Genomic DNA, 25,316 nt, shown 5'->3' on the forward strand with positions numbered 1-25,316 from the left:
CCTGTGTGATGGAAGGTGCTGTGGGAATGTAAGACAAGTTTGTTGCTAGGAGCAGAAAGGAAGTACTGAGAGCTGTTGGTACAAAATAGCTTCTCCAGGCTCTCTGTGTGTGTCACAGCTAGGCTCTGGGCTCGCGGCCTCGGGCCTGTTGACGTGGGCACGTCTGTCTCCCTATAGGGACCTCGGTGTCTCAGTTAATGATCGACATAGGGCAGAGACGGCTCAAGGTTTTGAAGCAGAATGTCGAGGATTGCCTGGATTTACTGGACGCAAGTGAGGTGCCAGCCATAGGGGAGAGGCTCCCTGTCACCAACTGGGAGGCAGAGCGCAAGAGAGAGGAGGTCAGTCCTGGCTGCCAGCCTGTCCTGGCTGTGCGTGTGTCCAGTGATCTGGTTCGGGGCCAGGCGGGGTTGAGGGGCGATGATGGGGCTCTTCTCGCAGAAGGAAGAGGTAAATCCTTCGACCTTGGGAGGGAGGGACCCAGTTGGAGGGAGTGAGGGTGGCTCTTGCTGTGGCATACGGGCTTTTGGCATTTCTTGGGATAGTGATGCATTGCGTCGGGTTCCCAGAGCTCACGCGGGATGCTCAGACCTAAGAGTTAAAATCAGCTCTTCCGGGCTCACTCTCCTGGTCTGGGGAAGAGCTGCTGGTTTTCCCAGTGATGCTAGGAGCCCCAGGGATGGGTCAGTGTGCCGGGCTGCCTGGACTCCCTGTCCATCTGTCTGTGGAATAGAAGCTGGCTAACAGTTCTCTTTTCAGCTGAGTAAGGACGTCTTTACAGTACCAGCCAACGTCCTGGTGATCAGCTCAGAGGAGAAGGAGGCGATTCGTGATGCCTGCCTGGCAGGTCAGTGCCACAGCCATACCTACAGGACGCAGACTGTGCACAACAGTCTGCTGTTTCTGGGCTTGGGCTCTGCCTGAGCGCCTTGCAGACCTGATTTTGAGAGCTGCAGGCTCTCAGTCAGAGCTCCCTGCATGTTAGCAGGCTCCCCGCTGGCTGGGGCTCTCCAGAAGCGTGCCCAGGTCTCAGTGAGGCACCCTCTGCCTGACACTCTCTCCGCTCCCATCCCTCATGAGCTTTCTGCACCAAGAGCTTTCTGCACCAACTGGGTCTGCCTCTCAGGGGTGGCTCTGGAATGGGGGCAGGGCTCCCGAGCCGCATGGTTCAGTCAGGCCCTGCCTGCAGGGCTGCGCTCTCTGGGGATATTGGTCCACGTGGCGTGGAATGGCAACTGGTATTCCAGTCCCTGGCCTGGTCCTTCACAGATGCAGCTAGAATGAGATGCTGCCTCTAGCCAGGGGATTTGCAAACCCTGTAATCATCCCCAGTGGAGACTGGGGGGCTGCAGTGGAGCTCTGCCCTGAGGGGTCCTTGTGGTTCTGAGGGGGGGGGGGGGGGCTTTAGGCTGCTCTCGGGGAATGAGCTGAGTCAGCGAGAGGCACCCAGAGTGTGACGGCAACCCCCCTTTTCCTGCAGGAGCTCCTCACACTGTTCCTGGGAGTAGCTGCCTTGACAGGGACCCGGATGACAGTACCATAGTGTCATGCCCCAATGGTGAGTAGAGGAACCTGAGCCAGTGGCCACTGTTCCTTGCTGAGGCCTTTCGCCTGGCCTGCAGTTCTCCAATCTGTAGGGCCGCAGTCTAATTTCATTCTCGCTTTTGGCAGACCCTAGTGCGATGTCCCGAAGTTTGGACGTATCCCTGGATAATCCCTGGGACAAGCTTCAGTCAGTGTCCGTGACTCTGTCATCCTCCTTGGAAGGTGAGTGCACACATTTCCCTACAGCATCTCCTGTTGCAAGTGGAGAGCGTCTTTCCTTCTCTCTCTACACCTTCTGGAGATACAGGGTCAGACAGGAAGAATTGTGTGCTCACGTGCACGCGCACGCAATTTATAAGCCTTGTTACCACCATTACACTTGAAATTGCACACTCACTTCTGCATACGCAGTTCTTAAAATGTGGCCCATGATGTGTGCACATGCAGGGGATGAGGATGGTTTTCAGGAAGGTGCAGCCTGAATCTCTTTGATGTATTCAGGTGCCTGTTTGTGTGTGTGATAGCGTTTGCCAGTCCACCCATCTGCATGCACCAAGGGTGATAGACTTTATCTCCCCCCATAAATGGCTGATGCCCTTGCACAATATTGGTGGTACCTGTATCATGGTAGTGCTTAGGGACCACCGGAGATCAACACCCCATTGTGCTAGGTGCTGTACAGACACAGAGTAATAGACTAACTCAACAAGACAGACACAGGCTGGGGGCGGAGGATAGCGGGCGGAGTGAGCAGCGGGATCAGTGACAGAAGCTGGGACAGGATCAGCTAAACGGAAAAACACCAGAAGGGAGAGGGGATGTGGAATGAGTCGGGGCGGGGCAGCCTGTACAGCAGGGAGAGACTCTGTGAGGGAGGATGTTGGTGCAAACAGCCAATCAGCACGGAGGAGAAAATGCCCAATAGAACCTGGATAAGACACTTGAAGGACACCTCCGGTAGCCAAGAGTTGCTGTAGCAGAACCAACGAGGAGTCCTTGTGGCACCTTAGAGACTAACACGTTTATGTGGGCATAAGCTTTCATGGGTTAGAACCCACTTCATCAGATGCATGGAGTGGAAAAGACAGTAGCCGGTATATATACATACTACATGAAAAGATGGGAGTTGCCTTACCAAGTCGGGGGTCAGTCTAACAAGACAATTCAATTAACAGTAGAATACCAAGGGAGGAAAAAATCACTTTTGTAGTGGTAATGAGGGTGGCCAATTTCAAACAGCTGACAAGAAGGTGCGAGTAACAGTAGGGGGAAATTTAGTTTTTGTAATAACCCATCCACTCTCAGTCTTTATTCAGGCCTAACCTTCTCCTGCCAACTTTGCCATCACTGGCCCCTGTGGATAGTTCCCCTTTGGAATTGTCCTTCTCCAGCTGCCTTCCCAGCCCCAGAGAGGTGGGACAGGCTCTGCCCATGCTGCTGTCTCCTGCCCTCGTCCACAGAGAAAGTTCTGTTTTGTTCTCTTTTGTTCTCTTTTGTCAGAGAAGTCCATTATCCAGCCCAGCCTGCCAAGCACACAAGAGGCCCAGCTGGCCAGCTCTGCAGAGGAAGCGGCTATCACGCAGCCTGACAGCAACACCCCAGATTTCTTGGAGCCTTCCAGCCAGAAGTCCCCTTCTACCTTATCCCAGGGTGAACCAGTGAAGACTGTATCCCCATCACTGCTGTCCTACAGCAGTACACGTGCCCCAGAGGTTGCCAGTCAAGGAACAGCTGCTGCCACATTCCAGAGGGCACCACATGTGGACAAAAACCGTGATGCCAGCCATGACATTCCCTGCGGCCAGCCATCTGGGGCTTTCCAAACCAATCTGTGCCCTTTCTCTCCTGCTCTTCCTATTTTGGGCAGCATCAACAGCAGAGCAGCACCCCCTGCAAATGGAGGGCAGGCTGATCGTGGTGGCGTGGCTTCCCTCCCAGATGTGGGGAACAGTGGTCTGACAAGCTCTGAAGGGGACACTGAGCTAGGGAGTGGAGCTGGGGGAAAAGATCTGTGCAGGAGCAGGCAGCACAGGGTGACTAAGAGAAAGCTGCTGGTGGATGACGGTAAGGTCCATGGCCAGGTTTTGCCCAGCCCAGGCAAAACCCATCAGAGAGCACAGAGGAAACCTCCCCATGCGGATGTGCCCATGGGGGACATGCGCTGCATGGACAGGAAGATAGTGGGCCAGAACCCAGGTATGGAGTTGGTGAGTGCTCAGAGAGCCAAGAAGAGCAGGCAGGAGCAGGCCGGGCCAGCTCAGGAGCCTGCACTGCCTGGGGACCCGGAGGGGCTGCCAGGAAGGGGGAATGAGACAGCTGCAGTCGGGAGCATGGCTACATCCAGGCCAGGCCAGCAACAGGTAAAGATTGAGAGGCTCATTGTCACTTCTTAGTTTTGTCTTAGTGTCCCACAGTCTCCTGTCTCCCAGCCCCAAGGCCCTGCCTTGTAGCCACCAGCCTTCCAGCTGAGAAGAAAAGGGAAGGGCTCCCTCTGAGGCTGTCTGCCTCTCCCTTGCTGGGTCTGAGCTTTCTTCCCCTGCAAGAGTCCTGCTCCAGGAGCAAGGGGTCTGTGTCAGCCCACGTCTGCCAGGGAACTGCCCTCTGCCAGGCATTCCCAATAGTAGCCATTGCTCCTGTGCCAGACAGTAGACAGCCATGTCCATGGTGGGAAGGTGGGAAAAGCCTGTTGTGACCATGTGGTTGGGGAAGGGGGAGGCAGAAGCCACATGCAGCGGGATTTGGAGGAGCTAGTCAGAGCGCAGGGGTGAGAGTACAGAGAACACACTCCAGCACTTGCTACAAGTCACCTCCTGGGCTCCCAGATGGAGACGGGGTCCTAAACAACCAAGGAAATCCTCCAGCTCTCTAAGTAATTAACTCAGTAACGTGTGAAAGAGGCCCTGCCATGCTGCACATGCTGAAGTAGGCTCAATCTTACAGCACAAGGCCCCCTCCTTGGAGGGGATCAGTCATTGTTTCAGGGGACCTCTCCTTAAGGTTGGTGTCTGTTTCGAGAGGCTTTCACTCCAGGGCTGCGCCAAGCACTCAGGGTAACTCAGATTTCCAAGAGAATCCCCTGCTCCTGCATGCTGGCTTGCCCAGAACTCTTGTCTTTCCCTGGGGACATCTAGTGTCCTGGTTCCACGGGGTAAACGTGCATGAAACCAGCTCCTGAGCCAGGAGAGCTGGTGGGGAAGAAAGCTATGCCTGGAGCTCTGCATGGGCTGGGGATATTTTTGAGCTGTGATGTTTAACATAGATTGAACCAAATTGTCTCCCTTCCCTCCACAAGTATGTGAAAACAACCCCGTTTCAATACACCTACAAGGCACCAACACCAGATCTCTGTGCCCGAGTGAACTCCACCAGGTGAGTGCGGTGCGTGGGTCTCCCAGACGGGCACACACCAGCTAAGTGGGCTTCTCAAATTCCCTTTGCACCTCATAAGCTGCTCTGCATCCTGTCCAAAGCAGCTGGCACGGCTCCAGAGACCCTATTGCCGGTACAGCTGAGGCGAGAGCTGCGCCGGTCCCCCTTAGATTTCACTCCCATCCACCAGCTCCCTCTGACAACAGCTTGGGCCGCAGTGCCATGCTGCTGTCGGGGAGCTGCACTTGCATAGCCCCTATGAACCCAACCTGTGGGTCTCTGGCCATGCAGTGACTGACACTGCTGTGAGCTGGGTCCCCACTGCTTCACTAGGCGGTGGGCTCTCAAACCAAGCCAGTGTGGTTCACACTGTAATACAGAGATTGACTCATGGCCCTCTCCCCTCCCAGTTGCGGTTATCAACATGTGGGTGGTAAGTATGGCAGTTCTCGCCTGTGGGGCGTAGAACTGGAGCGCTAACCCATGTTCCCTCTCTGAGAACACTAATCGCACTTGATTTGTCTCTTCATTACACAGCTTAATTCCTCTCACCTGCAGTGTTCCCCTGCCCACTGGTTCCCTTCCACCCTGGACATACTGTCAGTACCTTGTTCCTTTCTCCCCTCATGGGCAGCTGGCAGTCCCAGCTCTTGGCCAGCTCTAGTAAAGGCAGCCAGGCTGACTCCTGGTTTGAGCTGCTCTTACAGTCCTTGGCAATGAGTGCTTGGACCCTTGTCAAAGCAGCTGAAGAGAAGCCGTGGCGCCATGTGACCAGCCTCTTTGGGGATTACCAGTCACTGCTGTGTGGAGCACAGCTTGGGCACAGCTGCTCTGGGGTCTCGCTCAGGGGCTCCCTCGGCAGAGTACAGCATTATTCTGGATGGCAGCCGAGCCCTGCGGTAGATAAGCACGGCAGCTGCACAGCAGCCGTCCCATTCTCACTCGTGCTCATGTTTTGGTTGACAGGATCTCGAAGGCGATGCTGCGGTGGGCCTGCTGGGTGATCACCAAAGCTGAGCAGCCCTGAGGCCCTGGTGGAGTTCCAACGTGCTATTCAGAGGTTCTCCTGTTCTTGTTCACGGCTTACCCAAAGGGAAGAGCATGACTCGATATCCCTACAGAGTAGGCTCTCTGGGGCCAAAAGGAAGGTCCGTTGGCACTCAAGTTACCCAAAAGGCACTCCAATCCCCACAACTCCAGCCCAGACTCTTGGAATAGCTACTGTGCTGTATGCTGGGAGTCCCCTGCCACAGTGGGGGCAGCTGAAGGGCTGTGGCTGCTGCAGGGAAGCAGCATGCGTGACCCTTTGCTGGCATGGTGTGACACTGCTGAATTTCAGGCTTAGCTATGGCTGGGAGGGGCAACTGGTTTTCTTCCTGTGCTCCACGGAGAAGGGCTGGTGTAGGGCAAGTCAGGTAGACAGGATACCTTGCTGTGGGATATTCTGCTCTCCCTCCTCCCTACAATCACCTCTTCAGCATGTTAAACCCCAGCTGGAAAGCAATGCCCTTCAGCGCTCTGCCTGTCCCGCACACCTGCCCGGTCTGTTATTTGTCAAGGAATGCAATGAGCGAGGATAGGAGCAGGCATCTCAAAAGCACACGCAGAGCACCTATGAGCAAGGGGCTTGCTACATCTCCTTACAACCTCCAGCATCCCTTAACTGGGCTAATGCCCCAGCCCTAGGCTCCAGCCAGAGGAGTTCCCATGTTGTAGCAGAGGTTAGGAAAGCACTGGTAGCGTTCCTTATCCGCAGCAGTGCACCCCTCTACCAGTTGCAGCTCTGGAGTCAATGCAGTAGTGTGGTCTTTTAATGCTTTGTTTGTTACAAAATATTTCACATGGTTTATGCTTTGGAAATGAAAAATAAAAAGTTGTCTGTTTTTAAATACATGGCTCTGATAGAATATCCTCATCCCCCTCACACACATCAGGTGCAGCAAGGGGCATGCTGCGCAGCTGGAGGGGGAAGCAAAGGGACCTGTTCACAACACAAATACAGCATCCTTTGCTCTGCTTTGTGCTGGTGGAGGCTGTGGGCCTAGTTGAGCTACAGGCAGGTACTGTCTGTCAGAGGAGTGGGAACAGCTGTGTATGTGAAATAGCAGGGCTAAGGAAGTTTTGTTGCCTTAAGATAGCGGTTCCTAAATAGGGAGGGGGGTGGGGGGAGAGGTGTGGAGGAACATGGGGGGGGGGGAGATGCAGAGAGGGCGTGCCCCAGCTGCAGCTCTGGTCTTAGCTCCTGGCAGCAGCCCTGATTGCCAGCCCCACCCCCAGCTCTGACCCTGGCTCTGGGGACAACACAGATGGGGGGGAGGGGGCTGATGTAAAACATTTGGGGACCACTGCCTGAGGCTGTGAGCCTGGGGACAGAATTACTTGTATTTTTGGCTGCCGAATTTTGATCCAGACTCTAAATTAAATAAATTCTAGCCCTTGTGCTGGTGACAAAAACCTTAGCCAAGACCCAGATGTGACTGACGTGTCAAGCCTGCAGCTAGCTGGAACCAAGAGCAGGACAGGTCTGAAGAGCTCCATTCCTCGCAGCAGCTCATCTTTGCAGACCCTGAGTTCCTGTGCTTATCAACCCCCCCCCACCCTCCCAGCTGCCTAAACCTGCTGCTGCTTCAGAGCAGTTGCTCAGTTTCTGTGTCTAATTCTGCAGTATGCTGAAATGATGGGGCACCTGAAATAAATGCACCAGCAGGAGAAACACACAGGGAGCTACACATGTGGGATTAGTCATGTTCACATTTTAATCAAACCCTCCAGGTTTGTTTTTTTGACTGACTGAGCAGTGCCCCAGAATTTCCAGCCTGCCATGGTGGAGCAGAGCAGAACGCAGAACCAGCATGTACAGAGCACATGGGCTGTGCCTTCAGCCCAAACCCCTGTTGCTGGAAGTGGAGGATCTGCTTGAGTAAGAATGGCAGGATTGTGTATACAGGTTAAATCAAACTGACAGCATGCACCCAGACTAATGGTTGGAGGGGAACGACCCGTTCTGGGCCCCAGAAGAGACCGATTGCTCTGTATTGAGTAGGTTTGGATGTGAGTATCACACGCTGCCTGAAAACCACCTAACACAGCATTGCACAGCCCTGTTGTTCTGGGGCTGTATAATACAAGGCAAGTTCCCATGTATGGCACGCACACACAAGTCACTGGCCCATAGCTGTGCATGCATCCACAGAGCCAGATGCTCCAGGAAAAGCTTAGGCTGGTGGCAAACTCAGCTACTGGCTTTTGGCATCTCCGTTTTAGGCAGCTGGAGCTTGTGTAAAGCCAGCTGTGTGCAGTATGAGACTAGCAGAGGGTAGTGGGAGCTGGAAAGGGGGTTCTCCTGTAGATCATTCAGGAATTGTTAGCAGCCCCCCCAGTGGGGCCAGGCTCTGGTCTGTCCCCATTTCCATAGGCAGCGCTGATGATCTACACCTGGGAGCACGAAGGGATGGGGAGCAGGCTGGGGGCCTCCTCCCCCATCTCCCCGCTGCCTGGGCCATGGTGCCCCACACTGCACAGGTGCTTAAGCTGCTATTGCAAATTATAACCCTTCAGCTTGCACTCGGTCGCAGTGGTTTATTGGAAATGACAGCGGGTGGCAGCCCCCACTAACTCATTGTCCCTGGGGGGCTGCTGGCAGGTCTGGAGCCACTGCTCTTTGGTGTATGGCTGTTCTGTGCATTTTCAACCAGTTGTTCCACGGCTTGCGGCCACTCCCCCTGCAGTTCGGCTGTGGCCCTGTGCTCGTCCTGTGGCAGAGAATCTGGGGAAGGGGCCACAAACACAGCATGAGCGAGGGTCACAACATTACTAACGGTGCCTCCGTAGAGCAACAAAGGGAGCTGGGAGCTGCAGCTCAGTAGGAGGGGAGAGGCCTGTCTGGCTGCTTTAGCCTCTGTGCACCTGTCCCCACAGGGCCAGATTCTCCCCTTTACACCAGTGTAACTGCACTGGCCTCAGGGTGGCCACTCCCACCTCACATTAGTCAGGGGGAGAGCACGCAGGTGTAGGGAAGAGGAGTGGACCGGGCCTGGGGGGAGGCCAGGCAAGCACCAGCAGGAGGTGCGGGGGCAATGCGGAAGGGGAAAGGGCTCTGAGTTGGTGCGGGTGCCATGCCCTGTGCCCATGCTGTAGGGCTAGCCCATCCTTACCCTTCAGTGCTGCCGGGGGGCTGGGTGTGCTGCTCCCTGCCACATCCACCAGGGAGTTGGGTTGAGGTTTCCGTTTCAGGACTGGCGAGCGCTGCAGGCGCAGGGGGATTTTTACACCTGGAGGAAATACAGCAGTGTGATGTTACCAGCTGGGGGGGCCCACTGGCGGGGCACGGGGCCCGTGCAGGAGCCTAGGCCACCTCTATTCCTGCTGTTGCAGCACCAATGTCAACAGCACTAAAGCAGATTTGAAGTGGGCTCTGGCCCCTTTCTTCTTGGAGCTCGCAGCTGGGGTCTGGCAGGCTTGAAGGGGTGCACGGGGTGTGTGCGCGCACATGTAACCCATGGGCCTAATAGGGCGATCTCTCTTTACGAGACCCATTGGGGGAGGCAGGCGTGAGCTGTGTCTGGGTCACTGTTGCTAGGCAGATTAAGCATGCCACATCCAGAAGCTTCTGGAATGGGGGGTGGTAGTTTTGGGTCTGCTCCCCCAGGGTCCCTGGTGCAGGGTCAGGCTCCCTGCGGGCGAGCGGTCAGGACGGCGGCTTTGCAGAAGGCCACGGGCCCCGGGTGAGTTGGGAGAAGCTGAGCAGGAAGCAGGCTGGTGTCCCAAACGCTGAAGCGTTTTGTAGCCGGTTCGTGGTCTTGTGACCCCTCTAACAGGGAAGCCTGGGCAAGGCACATTATAGCCAGGGAAACTGGGAGGGAAAAATCACTTCTGTTTTAATTGTCCGTGTGGAATGTTGTTTTGATTTTAGTCAAACTGTTCCCGTTAACTTGTCTCAACTAGTCTGAGGCACCAGCTTTTCTTTAAATGTGATGGGGGAAAGAGTCATTTCTATTTTGCTATTCTCAGCTTTGTATTTTCTTGTAACAGGGTTTTCCTTAACCAACCACTCAGTTACGTGTCTAGATTTAAACAGTCAGCTGACTGGCTCGCAGTGCTTTCTGCGGGGGACGAGTCTGCCTGGATTCCAACTGAAGATTCCTACAAGCAAGGGGAGGGAAGATGTTTTAGACTCAGCAAACTGTCTAGATTTGGTTATCAAAGACTCTGAGGCTTAGGTGAACAAAACCTAAGCTTTTGGGAACTTTCAGGTTCTTCTCGCTGTATTTCTGTGGGGACTAAACTGTTCAGATTTTAATTTGTTGTTTTTATTTATGTATAACTGTGAAGGTAATGTCTGTGGGTTATAACAGCCATGTCATGTCATAAAAAATAGATTTGTTTATCATAAGATTTTATAAAGTTACTTAATTAAATTCCTCTTTAGTTCCTTTTGGGACTTGAACGTGGGGAGGTTGACCCTGTGCAGTCCTTGCTGAAAATCCTTCTAGACTGACCTCTGGGGCTCCAGCTACTTTCTGGGGGAGTGGGGGTTTTTGTTGGCACTGGAGGAGGGTAATGAAGTGAACTCTAGCCCACCAAAGGTTACAAATCGCTCGCTCGCAGGGAGTCTGACCCCACAACAGGAACCCTATGGGACCAGACCCAAAACTACCACCCCCAATTCCAGAAGCTTCTGGATGTGGCATGCTCAATCTGCCTAGCAACAATGACCCAGACACAGCTCACTCCTGCCTTCCACAATGGGTCTCGTAAAGAGATATCGCCCTATTAGGCCCATGGGTTACACACACAAGGTTTCAGAGCGCAGTTACAAACCAACAAAGAGGCCTAGGGCACCTTATAGACTTTATCTGACAAAGTGGGTGTTCACCCCTGAAAGCTTATGCTCCAGTACGTCTGTTAGTCTATTAGGTGCCATAGGAGTCTCTGTGGCTTTTACAGATCCAGACTAACACGGCTGCCCCTCTGATACTAGTTACAAACCAAGTGAGTGTCGCTGCTGGGCACAAGCAAAACGTCCCCTAGGCTGGCCACCTTATCTGGCGCGTTTCTGAGCTCCGCTGAGTGACCTGCCTTTTTAAAAAACCCAGCAACAGAAACGGCACTGGTTTCAGAGCTGTTTGCGCTGGCGGATGCTGGCTCAGGGCACAAAGCCACAGACGCTTGGGAAGCAGCTCTGCTGCGCTAGTGACTGTCACTGTACCCGGGGGGAGCGGGGTAAATGCGTGCGCTGCTGGGTCATGGGGCACCCAGCTACCCAGTTTGCATTCGCACAGCTAGGTACCCATGGGCACTGCTACCCTGTGGGAAAATCAGCCCCTGTTGTTTCAGGCCCAGCAGGCCTCTGCCAGATCAGGAGCATTTCATTTAGGTGCGCAGGAATTACACCAGGTCAGAACCATAGACTCGTAGGACTGGAAGGGACCTCGAGAGGGCTCTAGTCCAGGCCCCTGCCCTCCTGGCAGGACTTCATTACCCCCCTAGACCATCCCTGACAGCGGTTTGTCTAACCTGCTCCTAAAAATCTCCAATGAAGGAGATGCCACAACCTCCCTAGGCAATTTGTTCCAGTGCTGAACCGCCCTGACGGGATGCCCAGCCCTTGCTGCGATCTAACCCCACTGCTTCTTGTCCTGCCCTCATGTAGGGAGCTGGCTGATCAGCCGCTCGCAGGTGGTGCTTGCATGCCCTGGACACACCCGCACCAGGAGAAGCTCGGGCCCCAGGGCGCTCCCCACACTTACTCTCCAGAGAAGCCGCGCAGCCCTGCTCCCTGAGCTGTTCTTCGTGAACGGAAACGGCGCGCCTGGTGGCCACGTTTTTCAGCCGAGGCTTGGGTTTCAGGCGATTGTCTGAAAAGAAGAGGAGACTGTCTCAGAGAAGCGGCTGCCTCGAGCGGAGCCTGCTCAGTCACTCTGCTGCTGCCAGTCCACCCTCGGGGGGATTCACCGCCTGGGTCACGCTAACCTGGCATCCTGGCCTTCCTTTTGCTGTGCCACAAACATTAACCCCTTCTGAGCCCACTCCAGCTGCATGAACAAGCCGCCCCTGCGCAGGGGTGGGAGCAACTAGGGAACCCGCCCACTCCAATGCCTGCAAAGCAGAACTGAATCCAGCTTGCAGGGCTGCTGCTGAGGCCTTTCTGGGACCAATGCAAAGGGAGAAACAACCAGGACACAGCCGGAGCCGCCCTGCCACCAGCCAGTCCCCAGGCACCCACTGCGAAAGGGTTTGGAATGTCCCTGCTGGCAACACGTGGCTCTCAGCTACTCTGCACACAGCCAGGGACGGAGCCCAGCCCTGCTGCCTGCAGGACCTAGCAGCTGCTCCACACACCCCACTGGCACCAGGTAAATCAGGTTTCCGGTTAATTTACCGGACTTCACTTAACAGGAGTAGAAGTGGCCACACAGGGGCTTGCCCTATATCAGAGGTGGGCGAACTACGGCCCGTGGGACCATCCTGCCCAGCCCCTGAGCTCCCGGCCAGGGAGGCTAGCCCCCGGCCCCTCCCCCGCTGTCTCTCCTTCTCCGCCGCTGCGCCAGCCATGGGGCTTGTGCCCACCCACCTCCCAGGCTTTCCAATAAGCCTGTCCTGCCGCTCTGAGTGGCATGGTAAGGGAGAGGGGGGCAGTCAGGGGGGGTAGTTGGATGGGGCAGAGGTTCGGGGGGGCGGTCAGGAGACGGGGGGGTTGGATTGGGGGTGGGGTCCCGTCAGGGGGCAAGTGTGTGGATAGGGTCCCGTCAGGGGGCAGGTGTGTGGATAGGTGTCGGGGTAGTCAGGGGACAGGGAGGTTGGATGGGTTGGGATCCCAGGGGCGCGGATAGGGGTGTGGGGGTCCCGGGAGAGGGGGGTCGGGGGGGTTGGATGGGTCGGGGGTTCTGAGGGAGGCAGTAAGTGGGAGAAGGTGGTTAGGGGGCAGGGGCCAGGCTGTTTGGGGGGACACAGCCTTCCCTACCCGGCCCTCCATACCGTTTCACAACCCCGATGTGGCCCTCGGGCCAAGAAGTTTGCCCGCCCCTGCCCTATATCCAACATCACTGGAACCAGTGCCAGCACTGTGCGTGGGCAGGGCCTACAAGCAGGGGTTGCTGCTTTTCACGTCCGTCCACGGTCTCTGCAGGGCCCACCCAGTCCCAGCCGAGGGAACTAGAGTCTATAGCGTCACTGACGGTCAATGGGACTGGCTGGGGTATCACTAGGGACACAGAGGGAACTGGACTCTCTGCTCCCACGCTGCAGCTGATGGGCCAGCAGTCACCAAACCCATCATTCTCCTTATTAACTGAGCACCCGGGCCCTGGACCCAATGCCCCACCAAGCCCAGCAGCCCAGAGCAGCACTGAACTCCCCTGTTTCGATGCCAAGGCTGAGGCAAGTTGCACTGGCTGGAGAGCTACCTGGCTCGGGGTGAGAACACTCTGCATGCGAGGTTGATGGGCGATTGCGTCTGTCAGCCTCACTACCATTGCCCGAGGCGATGGCTCTCCAGAGCCATAAGCTATCTCTGCACTAGGGGAGTTACTGCTACAGGCCCCAGAGTACAGCCAGGGAAGGGAATAAGCATCCTATAGGCACTGCATGGCACTGTTCGAATGGCGGGGGGGGGGGGGGGGGTGGGGGGGAGCAGGAGCAGGGCGAAACCTTTTCCCCTTTTAGTCACGGGGCTCTGTCCTTGGCCAACCCGAGGCCTGGCACAAGCGAGAGAACCAGACACAGCCCAGGGGAGGGGGGTACAGGGAAAGAGGAGTATTCAATCCCATGTCCTAGCCCCAAGCTATTCTGCCTCTTGGGAGGCCGATGGGAGAAGAGAACTGTGACCAGGAGGAATCTGGATCCAATTTGCTGGTGGTGAAATTTCCACGGTCACGCCGAGGGAAGAATTTACAGGGGCCGTTATTGCTGGAAAGTCATTTGCTTGCCCAGCTGGAACAAAAGCAGTGATGGTTACCTGCCCACTAGAAGCACTGACTGAAAGCAGAGCAGGACGGGCCACAGTCCCACCGTGGGGTCCAGTGGCACGTCAGCCAGGGAGTGTCTGGAATGCCGGGTTGACAGGAACTCTCCCCCTCCCAGCCCAGGCACCTCCCTCCTCACCAAACGCACCCAGCACTCACGTTCCTTTGAGTGTGGGCTTCCCCTCTGTCAGTCTCACTGTGCCCCCCAACACTAGTCAGCCACACGGCGCGCCCCAACCCTGTGTCAGCCTCTCCCCGCTGGCTGCTGGACACAGCTGGGGGTCCGTGCGTCAACATCTCAGTTTGTGTGTTTACTGAGCGAGCGAGAGCGAAGCCAGAGGTTGTGGGGCTATCCTGAACCGGACCTGCGACAGGGCCCCCCCGGGGGAGCCCTCAGCTCTGTGCTGCTCAGGGGCAGGAACTCTGGAAAACCCTTTTCCAGGGTCTGGAAGCCCAAGAGCGAGATCTCAGACACGAGAACCACGCACTTTTTATTCACCCCCACAGCTGTCCAAGGGCTTGCTCGGTCCCACTCTGCCTCGGGCTCTGCTTCAGTGCAGCCCTCGACCTGCAGCGTGGGCAGGACCTAGGAAAATCCCAGGATGGTGCTGCCTGCTCTGGTACCCCAGCCAGCTCCCACTCCCTAAAAAGAAAAGGAGGACTTGTGGCACCTTAGAGACTAACCAATTTATGTGAGAAAACCTGGATTTGTGCTGGAAATGGCCCAACTTGATGATCACTTTAGATAAGCTATTACCAGCAGGAGAGTGGGGTGGGAGGAGGTATTGTTTCATGATCTCTGTGTGTATATAAAGTCTGCTGCAGTTTCCACAGTATGCATCCGACGAAGTGAGCTGTAGCTCACGAAAGCTCATGCTCAAATAAATTGGTTAGTCTCTAAGGTGCCACAAGTCCTCCTTTTCTTTTTGCGAATACAGACTAACACGGCTGTTCCTCTGAAACTTCCCACTCCCTGAACTTCTTAACTCGGGCCCACAACAGATGCAGAATTACATCCTTCACTGAGCCCCAAGACGCTCCCACATCCCATACCGGCAGCGACTGCATCTACGGTGTCCCTGCTAGCGCCCGCGTTGCTCGTTCTCCTTGGTGCAGGGGCAGGCGTGCTCCTCCCAGTCCTGGGCAAGCTGCTGCTCCAGCTCTCTCGGACCTGCTGCTCCGTGGGGCTGCTCTGCTCTTGAACGACAAAGGAGCGCCTGGGGGAAGAATGGAGTTCAGAACACTTGCCCTTGAGCTCGGCATTCAGCTGCTTCCCCAGGGCCTTCCAGGAGAGCCGCACGTCGCTGGGCCCGCGGCTGGGCTCGGCCGCTGCTCGGCCCGCTGCGTCAGCAGGGCCACTTCGCGCAGATGGGTCTGAATGGGAAAGCAAGGGAGAGAGGTAAGTTGGCCCCACTCCTGGCTCAGTGGATCAGCAGAGGGAGGCAGGCCCTGCTTTTCATGCCCTGGCCCAGTTCCAGCCCTGACTGTAGTACAGGCCGTCATCCCAGTAACACCAGCCTCACATCTTCAAAGCACTACCCCTCACAACCCATCGGGAGGAATACACTCCTCCAGGAGGAGCCTTGGAGCATGTCATCCCAGCCTGACGGAACCAGTGCATGATTCTTCCCGAGAGGCTGGAGGGAGACCCAGGTGTCTCGAGCCATTGGAAAACCCAGCCCCCTTCTAGCACCCAGTCACCACTTGAAGTCGTTACCCTGCTGTGCCCAGCACGACGGCAGCACACGCTCCACCCACAGGGCCCAGCAGGCTGTGCTTGCCGAGAGAAGGGACACGCGCCAAGGGGCATAGCCTGGGCCAAGTCCTGCCCACACCTCGCCCCTCGCCCCCCCCCCCCAACATCTCACAAGCCCATTCTACACAGGACCTGTCCTTTAACGTCTCTTTACTGGGAGGAGAGATTTCAGTATTGTGGCCTCTAGTGCTAGTGAGGAGTGAACTGGCCTTCCTGGGTTTCATGCACCATCACTACAGCCAAGTTGGTCTGGGAGGCAGAGAAGGCGTCCCCACGGGACGGACACCAACCCCTGTGCCACAAGCTAAGTACTCTGGCCTGGGGGCAATCAGCCGAGCGCCCCCAACTAATGTGGCTGGGCATGTCCTGTAGGGCTGGGCTGCAGTCCACGCACAGCCCCACGGTGCATGGCTGGGGAGGGGCAATGGGAGGGCCCTATTTTCCAAAAGGTGGCTTTAGCCTCTCATCCCCCAGCCCGTGGGAGCTGTGGGTACAGTCCCAGGTAGCTGTGCAGGACAGGAGCAAGGCTCGGCTTCCAGCCTGTCCCGGCAGAACAGGTCACGTTGTGCCCAAGGACCTGTCTGCGCCTGGCAGGGCAGGGCAGGCTCCCCCACATCCCCCCATCTGGTGCTACCACTGGGATGGCTGGCACTGAGCATGCTGCCCCTGCTCGGCCCACACAGCTCTCCCCTTGAGGTCCCCATGGCCACCCCCATCCAGCTCCGGAAGCCCTGGCTGGGATGATTTAATTGGGGATCGGTCCTGCTTTGAGCAGGGGGTTGGACTAGATGACCTCCTGAGGTCCCTTCCAACCCTGATATTCTATGATTCTAAGGTGCCTGAGAGGAGAGACCTACCTGTGGACATGGAGTGTGCGCGAGATTTCAAGGCGAGGGGAGGGGAGCCTGCCGAGCTGTCCATGATGTCTCCTGAAAAACACAAACATCTGCATTCAGGGAGCAGCACTGAACGCTCAGGGGACCTTCCCTTCGCCCCCAACCACACAATTGTAGGGTTGAGCCCAAGGAAGGAGCTGTGAAGCCGCTGGGCTGAAAGCAACTGACTGCCCTGCTCTGACAGGGCCTCCAGAAATGGGCTCTGTGCTTAATGGCCACCAGGAGCCCCGCAGCCTGTTTATAGGTAAGATGTGAGGGTCCCTTTGCTGCCAGCCCTGCAGGCTCCCCTGGGGTGCGAGTAGGGTTTGGCCTGGAGTCTCCTGGAATCGGCATTGATCTCCCGGTGACTATTGAAAGCAATCTGGGAGGTTTTAATAGGATAGTTTAAGAAAATGATATTCTGTTATGTTGGGGGAAAAAAAAAAATCTCCTGTACTAGTTTGTCAGAGTTGGCAACCCTAGATGTGAGCCAAGCCAGGCTCTTGCCTCTCACACATTGTTCCCAGTAACAAAGATCCTGCAGTGCCCCCCCACTCTGCGCGCACGCACTCACTCTCTCTACACCCCCCCACCCTTGGTCTTCAGTGGATGTGCAAAGGGGTAACTGCAGGGTAACAAACAATTCTGTTCTTGCTGCATGAAAGGAAATGGCCTCCCTTGGCTGGGCTGACACACGTAATCTGAGCACTTGAGCAGTTGGGGCAGCAAGCTCTGATGTCGCTAGACAGCCACTAGCTACGCCCCACTAGCGTGAGCTGACCCCCCGCCCAATCTCCCGTGGACACACCCTTGCTTGCTGCTCACAAACTTCCCATGCAGACAAGCCCTTAGACACAGCAGCTGGGACTGGGACCTGGGGGAGCAGATCTGGGTTGTAAGGAAGAGCTCTGGGGGTTTTCAAACACAGGCATTGCTGAAAGCAGAACTGCACTTTACACACTCTATGGCAGTGGTACTCAAACATTTTTTACTGGCAACCCCTTTTACACAGCACGCCTCTGAGGGTGACCCCCTCCAATTAGAAACACTTTTTACTATATTTAACACCATTATAAATGCTGGAGGCAAAGCAGGGTTTGGGGTGGAGGCTGACAGCTTGTGACACCCCCCATCCCCGTAATAGCCTTGTGACCCCGAGGAATCCTGACCCCCAGTTTGAGAACCCCCACTCCATGGATTGCAAACCCTTCCCTTCCAACCCTACCCTGCTTCTTAGCAAGGGCCGGGGGCTGGCCCCAATAATGCAGCACCACAGCCATGCTGCCTATAGGAGCGCTCAGGTGCCGGACCCCCTGGAAAATCAACCCAGGAGGCAGTGCCCCTCCTGAGCCTAGGAGCCTGAGCGCAGGGGGATAACTGAGAAACGGGTTTACCTAGCTGCAGGGAAACATTGACCTTAGATACTGGGGTGGGGGGAAACTTGGGGCCTGGTTTTCAGAAGCCCTGAGCAGCCCAGTGTTCACTGGCTTTGGTTGGAGCTGTGTGTGCTCAGGGGTCTGATGTGATCAGGCACCGGAGCCGCCATGGGGAGCGTGGAACTGGCCCCCTGCAAGCGCCTCATAGTTCGGCTGAGGCCTGCACTGGGCCCTTGCATGGGCATATGCTACACAGTGACTTGAAACCACTTCAGTTACGCGGTATAACCACCCTCCACCCCCGCGGGGACACAGTCTGGTGTAAGGGGCCTTTTTGTTGGTTTAGTTTATGGCACTTGGAAAAGCCACACCAAACCCAAGCCTTATGCTGGTGTAAGTGTGTCCACACGGGCCATTCAACTGGTGCAACAGCACTCGAGCTAGTCCCATGTGACACGACTGGTCGCACCTGGCTGCACGCTCTCCCGGCTGGTACTTCAGACTCATGACATCAAGCCTTGGTGCAGAGCCAGGGATTTCCCCCCGCCTGGCTGGCACTGCTGGAGTGTGGCATGTGAACCCTCCCGCCTCTGGGGGACGGGCTACTTGTGAAATTCGCCTCCATAGTCTTATGTGCACTCTTGCCTCCTCCTGCAGCAGGGGAGCTAGCAGCTGCTCAGCTTGGGAACGTTGAGATAGCCGGTGTGCGCTTCTTCCCGTGGGATGCCCTAGGGGCCGGCGTACTGGGTTGTCCCCAGCTGGCCCCTAGGGCTTACCCTGGCTGAGCACAAAGTTACGGGCACGGGCTCGTCTCTGGCACTTTTAAGCTAGGGTGACCAGACATCAAGTGTGAAAAGTCAGGACGGGGGTGGGGGGGGTAATAAGAGCCCATATAAGAAAAACACCCACAAATCGGGACTGTCCCTATCAAATCAGGACTTCCGGTCACTCTACCCCAGGCACTTCTCAGCGTTTGCTCTCAAAGCACATTTACACAGGAGCTCAGTATCATTAGCTCCATTTTGAAGTTAGTGAACTGAGGCTCGGGAGAGGGGGGGGCGTGAAATGACTGCTCAGGGCCCGCTCCTGTTGCTGGGCAGGTCAAGAGGAGTTCTGCCCCTGGCTTCAGAGGGAGCAGGCTCTGGCCCTTAGCTGGCAGTGGCCCTTCAGGATCTCACGTTCTTTCCGGCTGTTTGTAAATTCTGAGGCCCAGGACACAATTCGCCAGAGAGCTGGTCATTTTTCCAGCCCTGGCTCGAGGTGGAAAATGCATTTTTGACCAACACAAAAGCGTTTGCAATCATTTCCAAAAAAATTAATTGTCCAAAAAAAATAAAAAAAAAGTTTTGAACCTAAATTTGTGTTGCCCTGGGACCAGAGTCTGCCACGCTGGCTCTGGCCAGTACTGGAGAGGTCAGGAAGTGGAAGCCCCAGGCCTATTGTAGAGAAGGGGGAATTCCGGCCTGTCTCCAGCTGGAGATCTGATCTGCCCAGCACTACGCAGGCGGACTGCAGCGAGGCTGATGGCCGCGGGACAGGGAGAGTGAGCCTGAGCCTAGACCTCTACAGGAATCGCCTGCAGAGCTAGACCCCCACAGTATTGGCAGAGGACGCACCTATGGACCTAGCCTGCTTCTGTGCTGGGACTAGAGAGCGCAGCGTAGCTGGCAGGAGTAGCGCTTAGAGAAGGGATCTCCCCCGTTTCATCTCTGCTACTCCACTGTGCACTCCCCAGAAAGCTAGCACAGGCCACCACTGCTGTTTGAAGCAGCAGGTTGTCGTAGAGGAGGGCTACCCAAGGCGGGGGCTACCGCACCAGGGCCCCCTGGGCACCAGTGCCCCCTGCTGCCCTATCCAACCCCCCTTCTCCTTCCTGACTGCCCCCCCAGAACCCCTGACCCATCCACCCCCCTGTTCCCCGCCCTCTGACTGCCCCGCCCTCTATCCACGCCCCTGACCACCGCTCCAAATCCCCTGCCCTCTGTCCAACCCCCATGCCTGGAGGTGCTACAGTCACACCGCCCAGAGCACCGAGTCAGGCCGCGGCTCTGCAACTGCGCTGCCCGGCTGCCCACAGCACCGCGCTGGCGGTGGGGGAGGGGGAACAGCGGGGGAGGGGGAGGGGGCCAGCCTCCCGGGCCAGGAGCTCAGGGGCTGGGCAGGAGGGTCCTGCGGGCCGGATGTGGTCCACAGGCCCTAGTTTGCCCAACTCTGCCCTAGGATATTCAACTGGCCAAGACCTTGCAGGAAAAAGGGCTTGCAATGCCAGGCAAGGCAAATAATGGCAGCTCTTCCCCAGTGAGAGAAATGCTGCTTGCATATGTTTTAATGTCTTTGCAGAGTGCTTAGCATTTCTCTGCACCAACCCCTGCCAGAGACTGTCCGGGCCCTGAAGCCTTCTCTGGGCTCCTATAGCCTTGGCCTGAGGCCCAGTGGCCCTGATGAAGACTGGCAAGAGGTAGGATGCATCCGATGTCACTTACCATCTGAACCAGCTTTTTTGATCTCTCCTTCTTTGCTCTGCAAAACAAACGGAAAGAAAACCCCATCACAGGCAGAACCTCCTGCTAAAACACGCCCTCCCGCCCGGGACTACTGATACTGCTAACCGGGGTCTGAACTACAGGGAGAAAACGAAGAAAGGGACAGCTGAGGCTGAACGGGATGGAAATCCCCCATGGCTGTAGCAGAGACTTCTTGGACACCACACTGGCTGGGACATTTCCAACGGAACCGGCTAAAGCATCAGCAAACCCATGCTAGGAAACCATCCTTCCTGAGCCTGGGGATGCAGGCCGGATGGGACCAGGGGAAACTTTCCCCAGCAGCTCATTTCCATGATCTTCACCTGAAATGTTGTTGGGATGGAAGAAGCCAAACTCTCCATCCAGCCACGGCCTCCCCCAACTCCACTCAGTCCGGGTGTAAGCATCTGGCCCAGCAGCCGAGCATGCAGGAGGCAGCGACTTTCCAGGGAGTGGGGAAGCGCTGGAATGCGTCACCTAGGCAGCTGGTGGAATCTCCTTCCTTAGATATTTTTAAAGCTTGACAAAGCCCTGGCTGGGATGATTTAGTTGGGGATTGGTCCTGCTTTGAGCAGGGGGCTGGACTAGATGAATCAGAGGCCTAGAGGCCAGAGGGGATCAAGGACTGCCTGACCTGGGTCTAGTCTCTGCCCCTGGTTTACCTTGGTGCTGCTGCGAAGAAGGCACTTTCTTAACCTTCTTCTGCCCCGTAGATGAGGAGCGGTGCTGACTAGTCAAAGGCACCGGGAGGTCGCCGCACACCGATGCCGTTGTGCCGACTCGGAGCGGCGCGCCGGAGCCGGGGTCAGCGCCAACTCCATGAGAACGGCCCGGAGCCCAATGTCTCTTTCTCTCTTAGTCCGAGGTTTAAACAACTTGCAAATATCTCAGCAAACAGCGTAAACAGTCTGCGTGTGGATCACTCCTTGGCACAGATCGCCTACAAGTGTCGCCCGCCTTAAAAGCCGGGGCATAGGGCATGCCCCGGCCTGGGTACTCTAACTAAATGAACTAACTAACAGCGAACTAACGACAGGTACTAGCACTGAACGAACGAAAAGTTCTGGGGACGAGCTACAGCAAAGCTGGAGCAGCACAGTTCCAACGCACCTTCACGGGCAGCAAGAAGGAACTGAGCATTTGCTGCATCACCTGGCGAGTGCTTACGAGAATGTGACGTCAGAGAGTGGTGGAGAAGAGACCGGGCCCATGGACTGGGAACCAGAGGAGGATGGTGCAAGGCACTGAGACGGGGGAAGTGCTACCATTAGAGTGACCCAACAGCCCATCAATGACACCTGCAGACAGTACCACTTGACTGGGGGTAGGGCCGAAATAGTGCGGAGGGATTTAGAGGGATTAGAAACACAAGTAGGAAATAAAAGAGGCCAGTCTGGGCCAGTGCAGTTCAACCCACAGTGAGGGGACAGGCTGATGCACAGAGCGGGGCAGCAGCCACAGCCCATGAGATTGGCAGTGACTGTGGGCAGAGGCAGGTTTGCAATGTGCTCAGGGTAACATCAAAACCCAGTGCAGGGGCATCGCCACCCAGGAGCAGTGAGGCGACAGTCTGTCAGCATGGGACACTGGTGAGGCTGCTCTGAGAATACTGGCCTTGGTCACGCCACCAGGCAATCCCAAAGAGCTAAGCAGCCAAGAAAGGGGAGTGAGGGAGGAGGCAAGGTGAAGGAACAACCATCACTGTAAAGTCACTGACTATAGCTGTGAGTGGGAGGGCCTAAGAACTGCCCATGAGAGGCATTTCTACACCGGGAACCCACTCATCTCAATGGGATTCTTCCTGCCAACTTCCTCCAGCTCTGAATCAGGCCCCACGACAGCAGAGGAGTTCATGGGCTGGCCCGAGGGGGCACTGCAGAGAGTGAGGGCATGAGATGGAGCAAAGGAAAAACAAGCTGTGAAATGATCTCCTACGAGGAGAGGTGGAAACTCCATTGCTTGAGTCATCTAGAACTGGGTAGCGCAAAGACCCGGAGAATGGCCCACAGGGAACAATTCTACCCTGGCTGCTGGCATGGACTAGCCTTTCCCAGCTGTCTGTGTGTTCTCATGGGACCATCTACTCTATGGGCATTGGCCCTGTGGCAGCCCATGCTACATAACGAGGCCTTCCGCCACAAGGGCAATACTAGTGCTCCCGAAGAGGGAATTCCATAGCAAAAACACAGGGGCAGCTCTCGGGGAGGTGCAGGTATCTCTACAGAAAGGCAGCTGATGCGCTTATGGGAATCAGGCATCCGGAAAGATCAGCCTTGGGAACGTTCAAGCAACCAGCGCCGGGGCCTGCCTCCCCCTGGGCACACAGGAAAGGAGGGAAGAGTAGCCCCTGCTGCTCCCTGCCCCTCCAGCAGATCATCAGCTCATGATGAGTCAGGGTTGCCTAACCTCTCCCCAGCCACAGGCCATGCTGCCAACGTGCCAGGAGGCTGAGGGCTGAACCCATGGGTGCCGACTCCATGGGTGCTGCAGGGCTGCAGCACCTATGGGGAAAAATTAGCAGGTGCACCGCACCCACCGTCAGCCGAGCTCCCCCAGCCCCCATCTCCTCCTCCTCCCACAAGCGCGCTGCATCCCTGCTCCTCCCCCTCTCAGCGCCTCCCGCCCACCGCCTACCAGTTGTTTGGCGGCACTTAGGACTTTCCGGGAGGGAGGGGGAGGAGTGGGGATGTGGCACGCTCGGGGGAGGAGGCAGAAAAGAGGTGGGGCAGGGGCAGGGACTTGGGGGAAGGGGGTGGAATTGGGGCGGGGCAAGGGTGGTGCAGGGATGGACAGGGGCAGAGGGGAAGTTGGCGCCTATGGCTGAACCTGAATGTGATCAAGGCAGTCGGCATGGCACCGGTGGCATTCATGCATGATCTCAGCAGGACCATGGCTGTGCTGCCATATTAAAGAGGAAGCCAGCCATGGGAGGCAGTTAGCTAGCAGGACGACCTACTGTTGCTCTAAAGACTCTCAGGAAAATCCTGGGCACATACAAGGGTTAGACAAAGACGTGACACCTCAGCAGACCGGTCTAGATGGGCTCCAGGACAGAGATCTGACTGGTCACTTCTACCTGCTGGTCCTAGGCTGATCAAACGTGTGTTTCCTAAGCATCATATGCAAAACAGCATTCACATTCTACACAGGGGTACCTGAGCACCTTCCAGTAGTGCATTGAGCAACATGACTATGATCGGTCCCATGTTCGTTCTCTCAGCCTCGGCCTGTGGCAGGTGCACCATTGGAGGGCCTTGTTTCAGTCGGGCCATTTTGATGTTATACGTTGCTCTGAGTTTATGTTGGCAAAGGCAAGGTTCAAGAAACATGGCTGGCACTGGAGGAGAAGGTGGGAAGATTTGTGATGACCCTTAGCTCCTGGGGGAGTTCCAGGACCAAGCCCAAGAAAGTTCTGCCTCCTGCACAGCCAAGCTTCCCCCTTGTGGCAGAGAGTTCCACTGTGCCTGAGGAGCAGGGTTGTTGACCATGACATCTTCATCCCACAATGTTAGCAGATATCCTGGGCATGGACCACTTGAAGATAAGGACTGACCTCGAATCAGATTCTTTTTCCTATGGGAAGCCAGTGCAGAGAGCAGGTCTGATGTGAATCTGCCTCATGGAACCTGCACAAGATGCACTCATTCTTCCTGCTTGGGGGCAGTGTCAGGACATGCTGCTGACCTGCCATTTAACATGTATATTGGGGCAGCACCCACGGGTCCCCATTGGCATCACCATGCTGGATGCACGCAGGGAGACACCCTCTCTGCCCAAAGACCTCACATCAAAGAACACAGCTGTAATTTTGTGCACTTATGCCCTCATGACTCTGCAGCAAGCAGCCCCACTCCATCCCCTATAGGGCTGTCCAACACATACGTACTTGGTGGTAATGAGGAGCAGCAATGCAGATGCTTAATGAAGGGCTTCTCTCAATTCCAGAGGGAGGAAGGGAGAGCCGTTCCCACAATCCCCTGCCTTTCGCAGCAGAGTTGGAAATATTCACGGAAGAGCTGGGGAAAAACCACATTAAGCATTCTGTGCATTTGAGCCAATGCAATGCCGAGTCCCCATAGCTCCCACAGCTTCTCTGCTCCTCCTCACAGGATATTTCCTTTCCAAGGGGATGCCCACCGGCTCTGCTCACAGAAGGCTTCCATTCACCTTTTGCTCTTGGCCCCTGTGGCCTTTCAAGGCAACCCTGTAGGCTGGCACCTTCCTTGTCAATATCGGCACATGGTGTTGCAGATTTTCATGGGACAAAGTGGAGATGCAGCCTCTCAATTTGTGCTCACAGGTCACAGACTCATAGAATTATAGAAGATTAGGGTTCGAAGAGACCTCAGGAGGTCATCTAGTCCCACCCCCTGCTCAAAGCAGGACCAACCCCAGCTAAATCATCCCACATGTGTTTGTCAAGCTGGATCTTATAAACCTTGAATGATGGAGATTCCACCACCTCCCTAGGTAACCCATGCCCATAACAAACCGCACACATAAAAGGCAGCACTCAGCTATCCACCTGGACACCTGCCATTAGCAGCTGCAAAACACAGTTATTCATGCTTACAAAATGAGAGGATATTGCTGAAAATCAGGGCAGCTGCATTACAACAAAGCAAGGTTCTGGAGTCCTAGTAGATTCTCAAACTGCCCCTTAATTCTCTAAAAAAAGAGCCCACAGGAATTCTACTCTAACAGGCCCTGCTTCAAGCTACATATCACCTTACTCACCTGGAGCCACTAGCCATGTATGTTAAACACAAGCGTCACCCCCAGACCCCTCAGTGCAAAGTGGCAAAGGGCACACCATCCCTTGACACATCAGGCCTGACCCACTCATTGCCCTGCACATTGTCATCATCTGTACTTAAAAGGTGTCGTGTGAAGTCTCATACACTGAC

The 25,316-nt window shown here is 55.9% G+C and overlaps 2 protein-coding genes across 13 annotated transcripts in view; one reads left to right on the plus strand and one right to left on the minus strand.

The window, feature by feature from the left end:
* LOC125620562 (uncharacterized) overlaps positions 1 to 6,803 on the plus strand; it is a 49,748-nt gene extending 42,945 nt beyond the window's left edge. For all 6 annotated transcript variants that reach the window (XM_048816434.2, XM_048816430.2, XM_048816435.2 and 3 more), the window contains 7 exons: positions 178 to 341; positions 760 to 847; positions 1,481 to 1,558; positions 1,672 to 1,767; positions 3,046 to 3,905; positions 4,838 to 4,914; positions 5,881 to 6,803. In XM_048816434.2, coding sequence (XP_048672391.1) covers positions 178 to 341; positions 760 to 847; positions 1,481 to 1,558; positions 1,672 to 1,767; positions 3,046 to 3,905; positions 4,838 to 4,914; positions 5,881 to 5,941 — 1,424 coding nt within the window. In that variant the 3' untranslated portion in view covers positions 5,942 to 6,803. The remainder of the gene's footprint in view (positions 1 to 177; positions 342 to 759; positions 848 to 1,480; positions 1,559 to 1,671; positions 1,768 to 3,045; positions 3,906 to 4,837; positions 4,915 to 5,880) is intronic.
* An 844-nt stretch (positions 6,804 to 7,647) lies between these two features.
* The window catches only part of CARMIL2 (capping protein regulator and myosin 1 linker 2), a 139,219-nt gene continuing 121,550 nt past the window's right edge, over positions 7,648 to 25,316 (minus strand). For 6 of the 7 annotated variants that reach the window (XM_075118251.1, XM_048816442.2, XM_075118250.1 and 3 more), the window contains 6 exons: positions 20,368 to 20,404; positions 16,491 to 16,562; positions 14,931 to 15,251; positions 11,664 to 11,771; positions 9,069 to 9,185; positions 7,648 to 8,680 (listed from right to left, as the gene is read on the minus strand). In XM_075118251.1, the coding sequence (XP_074974352.1) occupies positions 8,526 to 8,680; positions 9,069 to 9,185; positions 11,664 to 11,771; positions 14,931 to 15,251; positions 16,491 to 16,562; positions 20,368 to 20,404 (810 nt within the window). In that variant the 3' untranslated portion in view covers positions 7,648 to 8,525. Of the gene's footprint in view, positions 8,681 to 9,068; positions 9,186 to 11,663; positions 11,772 to 14,930; positions 15,252 to 16,490; positions 16,563 to 20,367; positions 20,405 to 25,316 lie in introns of those variants that run through there. The other variant, XR_012664514.1, reaches the window with a different exon arrangement.

The sequence above is a fragment of the Caretta caretta genome, chromosome 12 (assembly GCF_965140235.1).
Source record: "Caretta caretta isolate rCarCar2 chromosome 12, rCarCar1.hap1, whole genome shotgun sequence".
In the NCBI taxonomy this organism is placed as follows: domain Eukaryota; kingdom Metazoa; phylum Chordata; order Testudines; family Cheloniidae; genus Caretta; species Caretta caretta.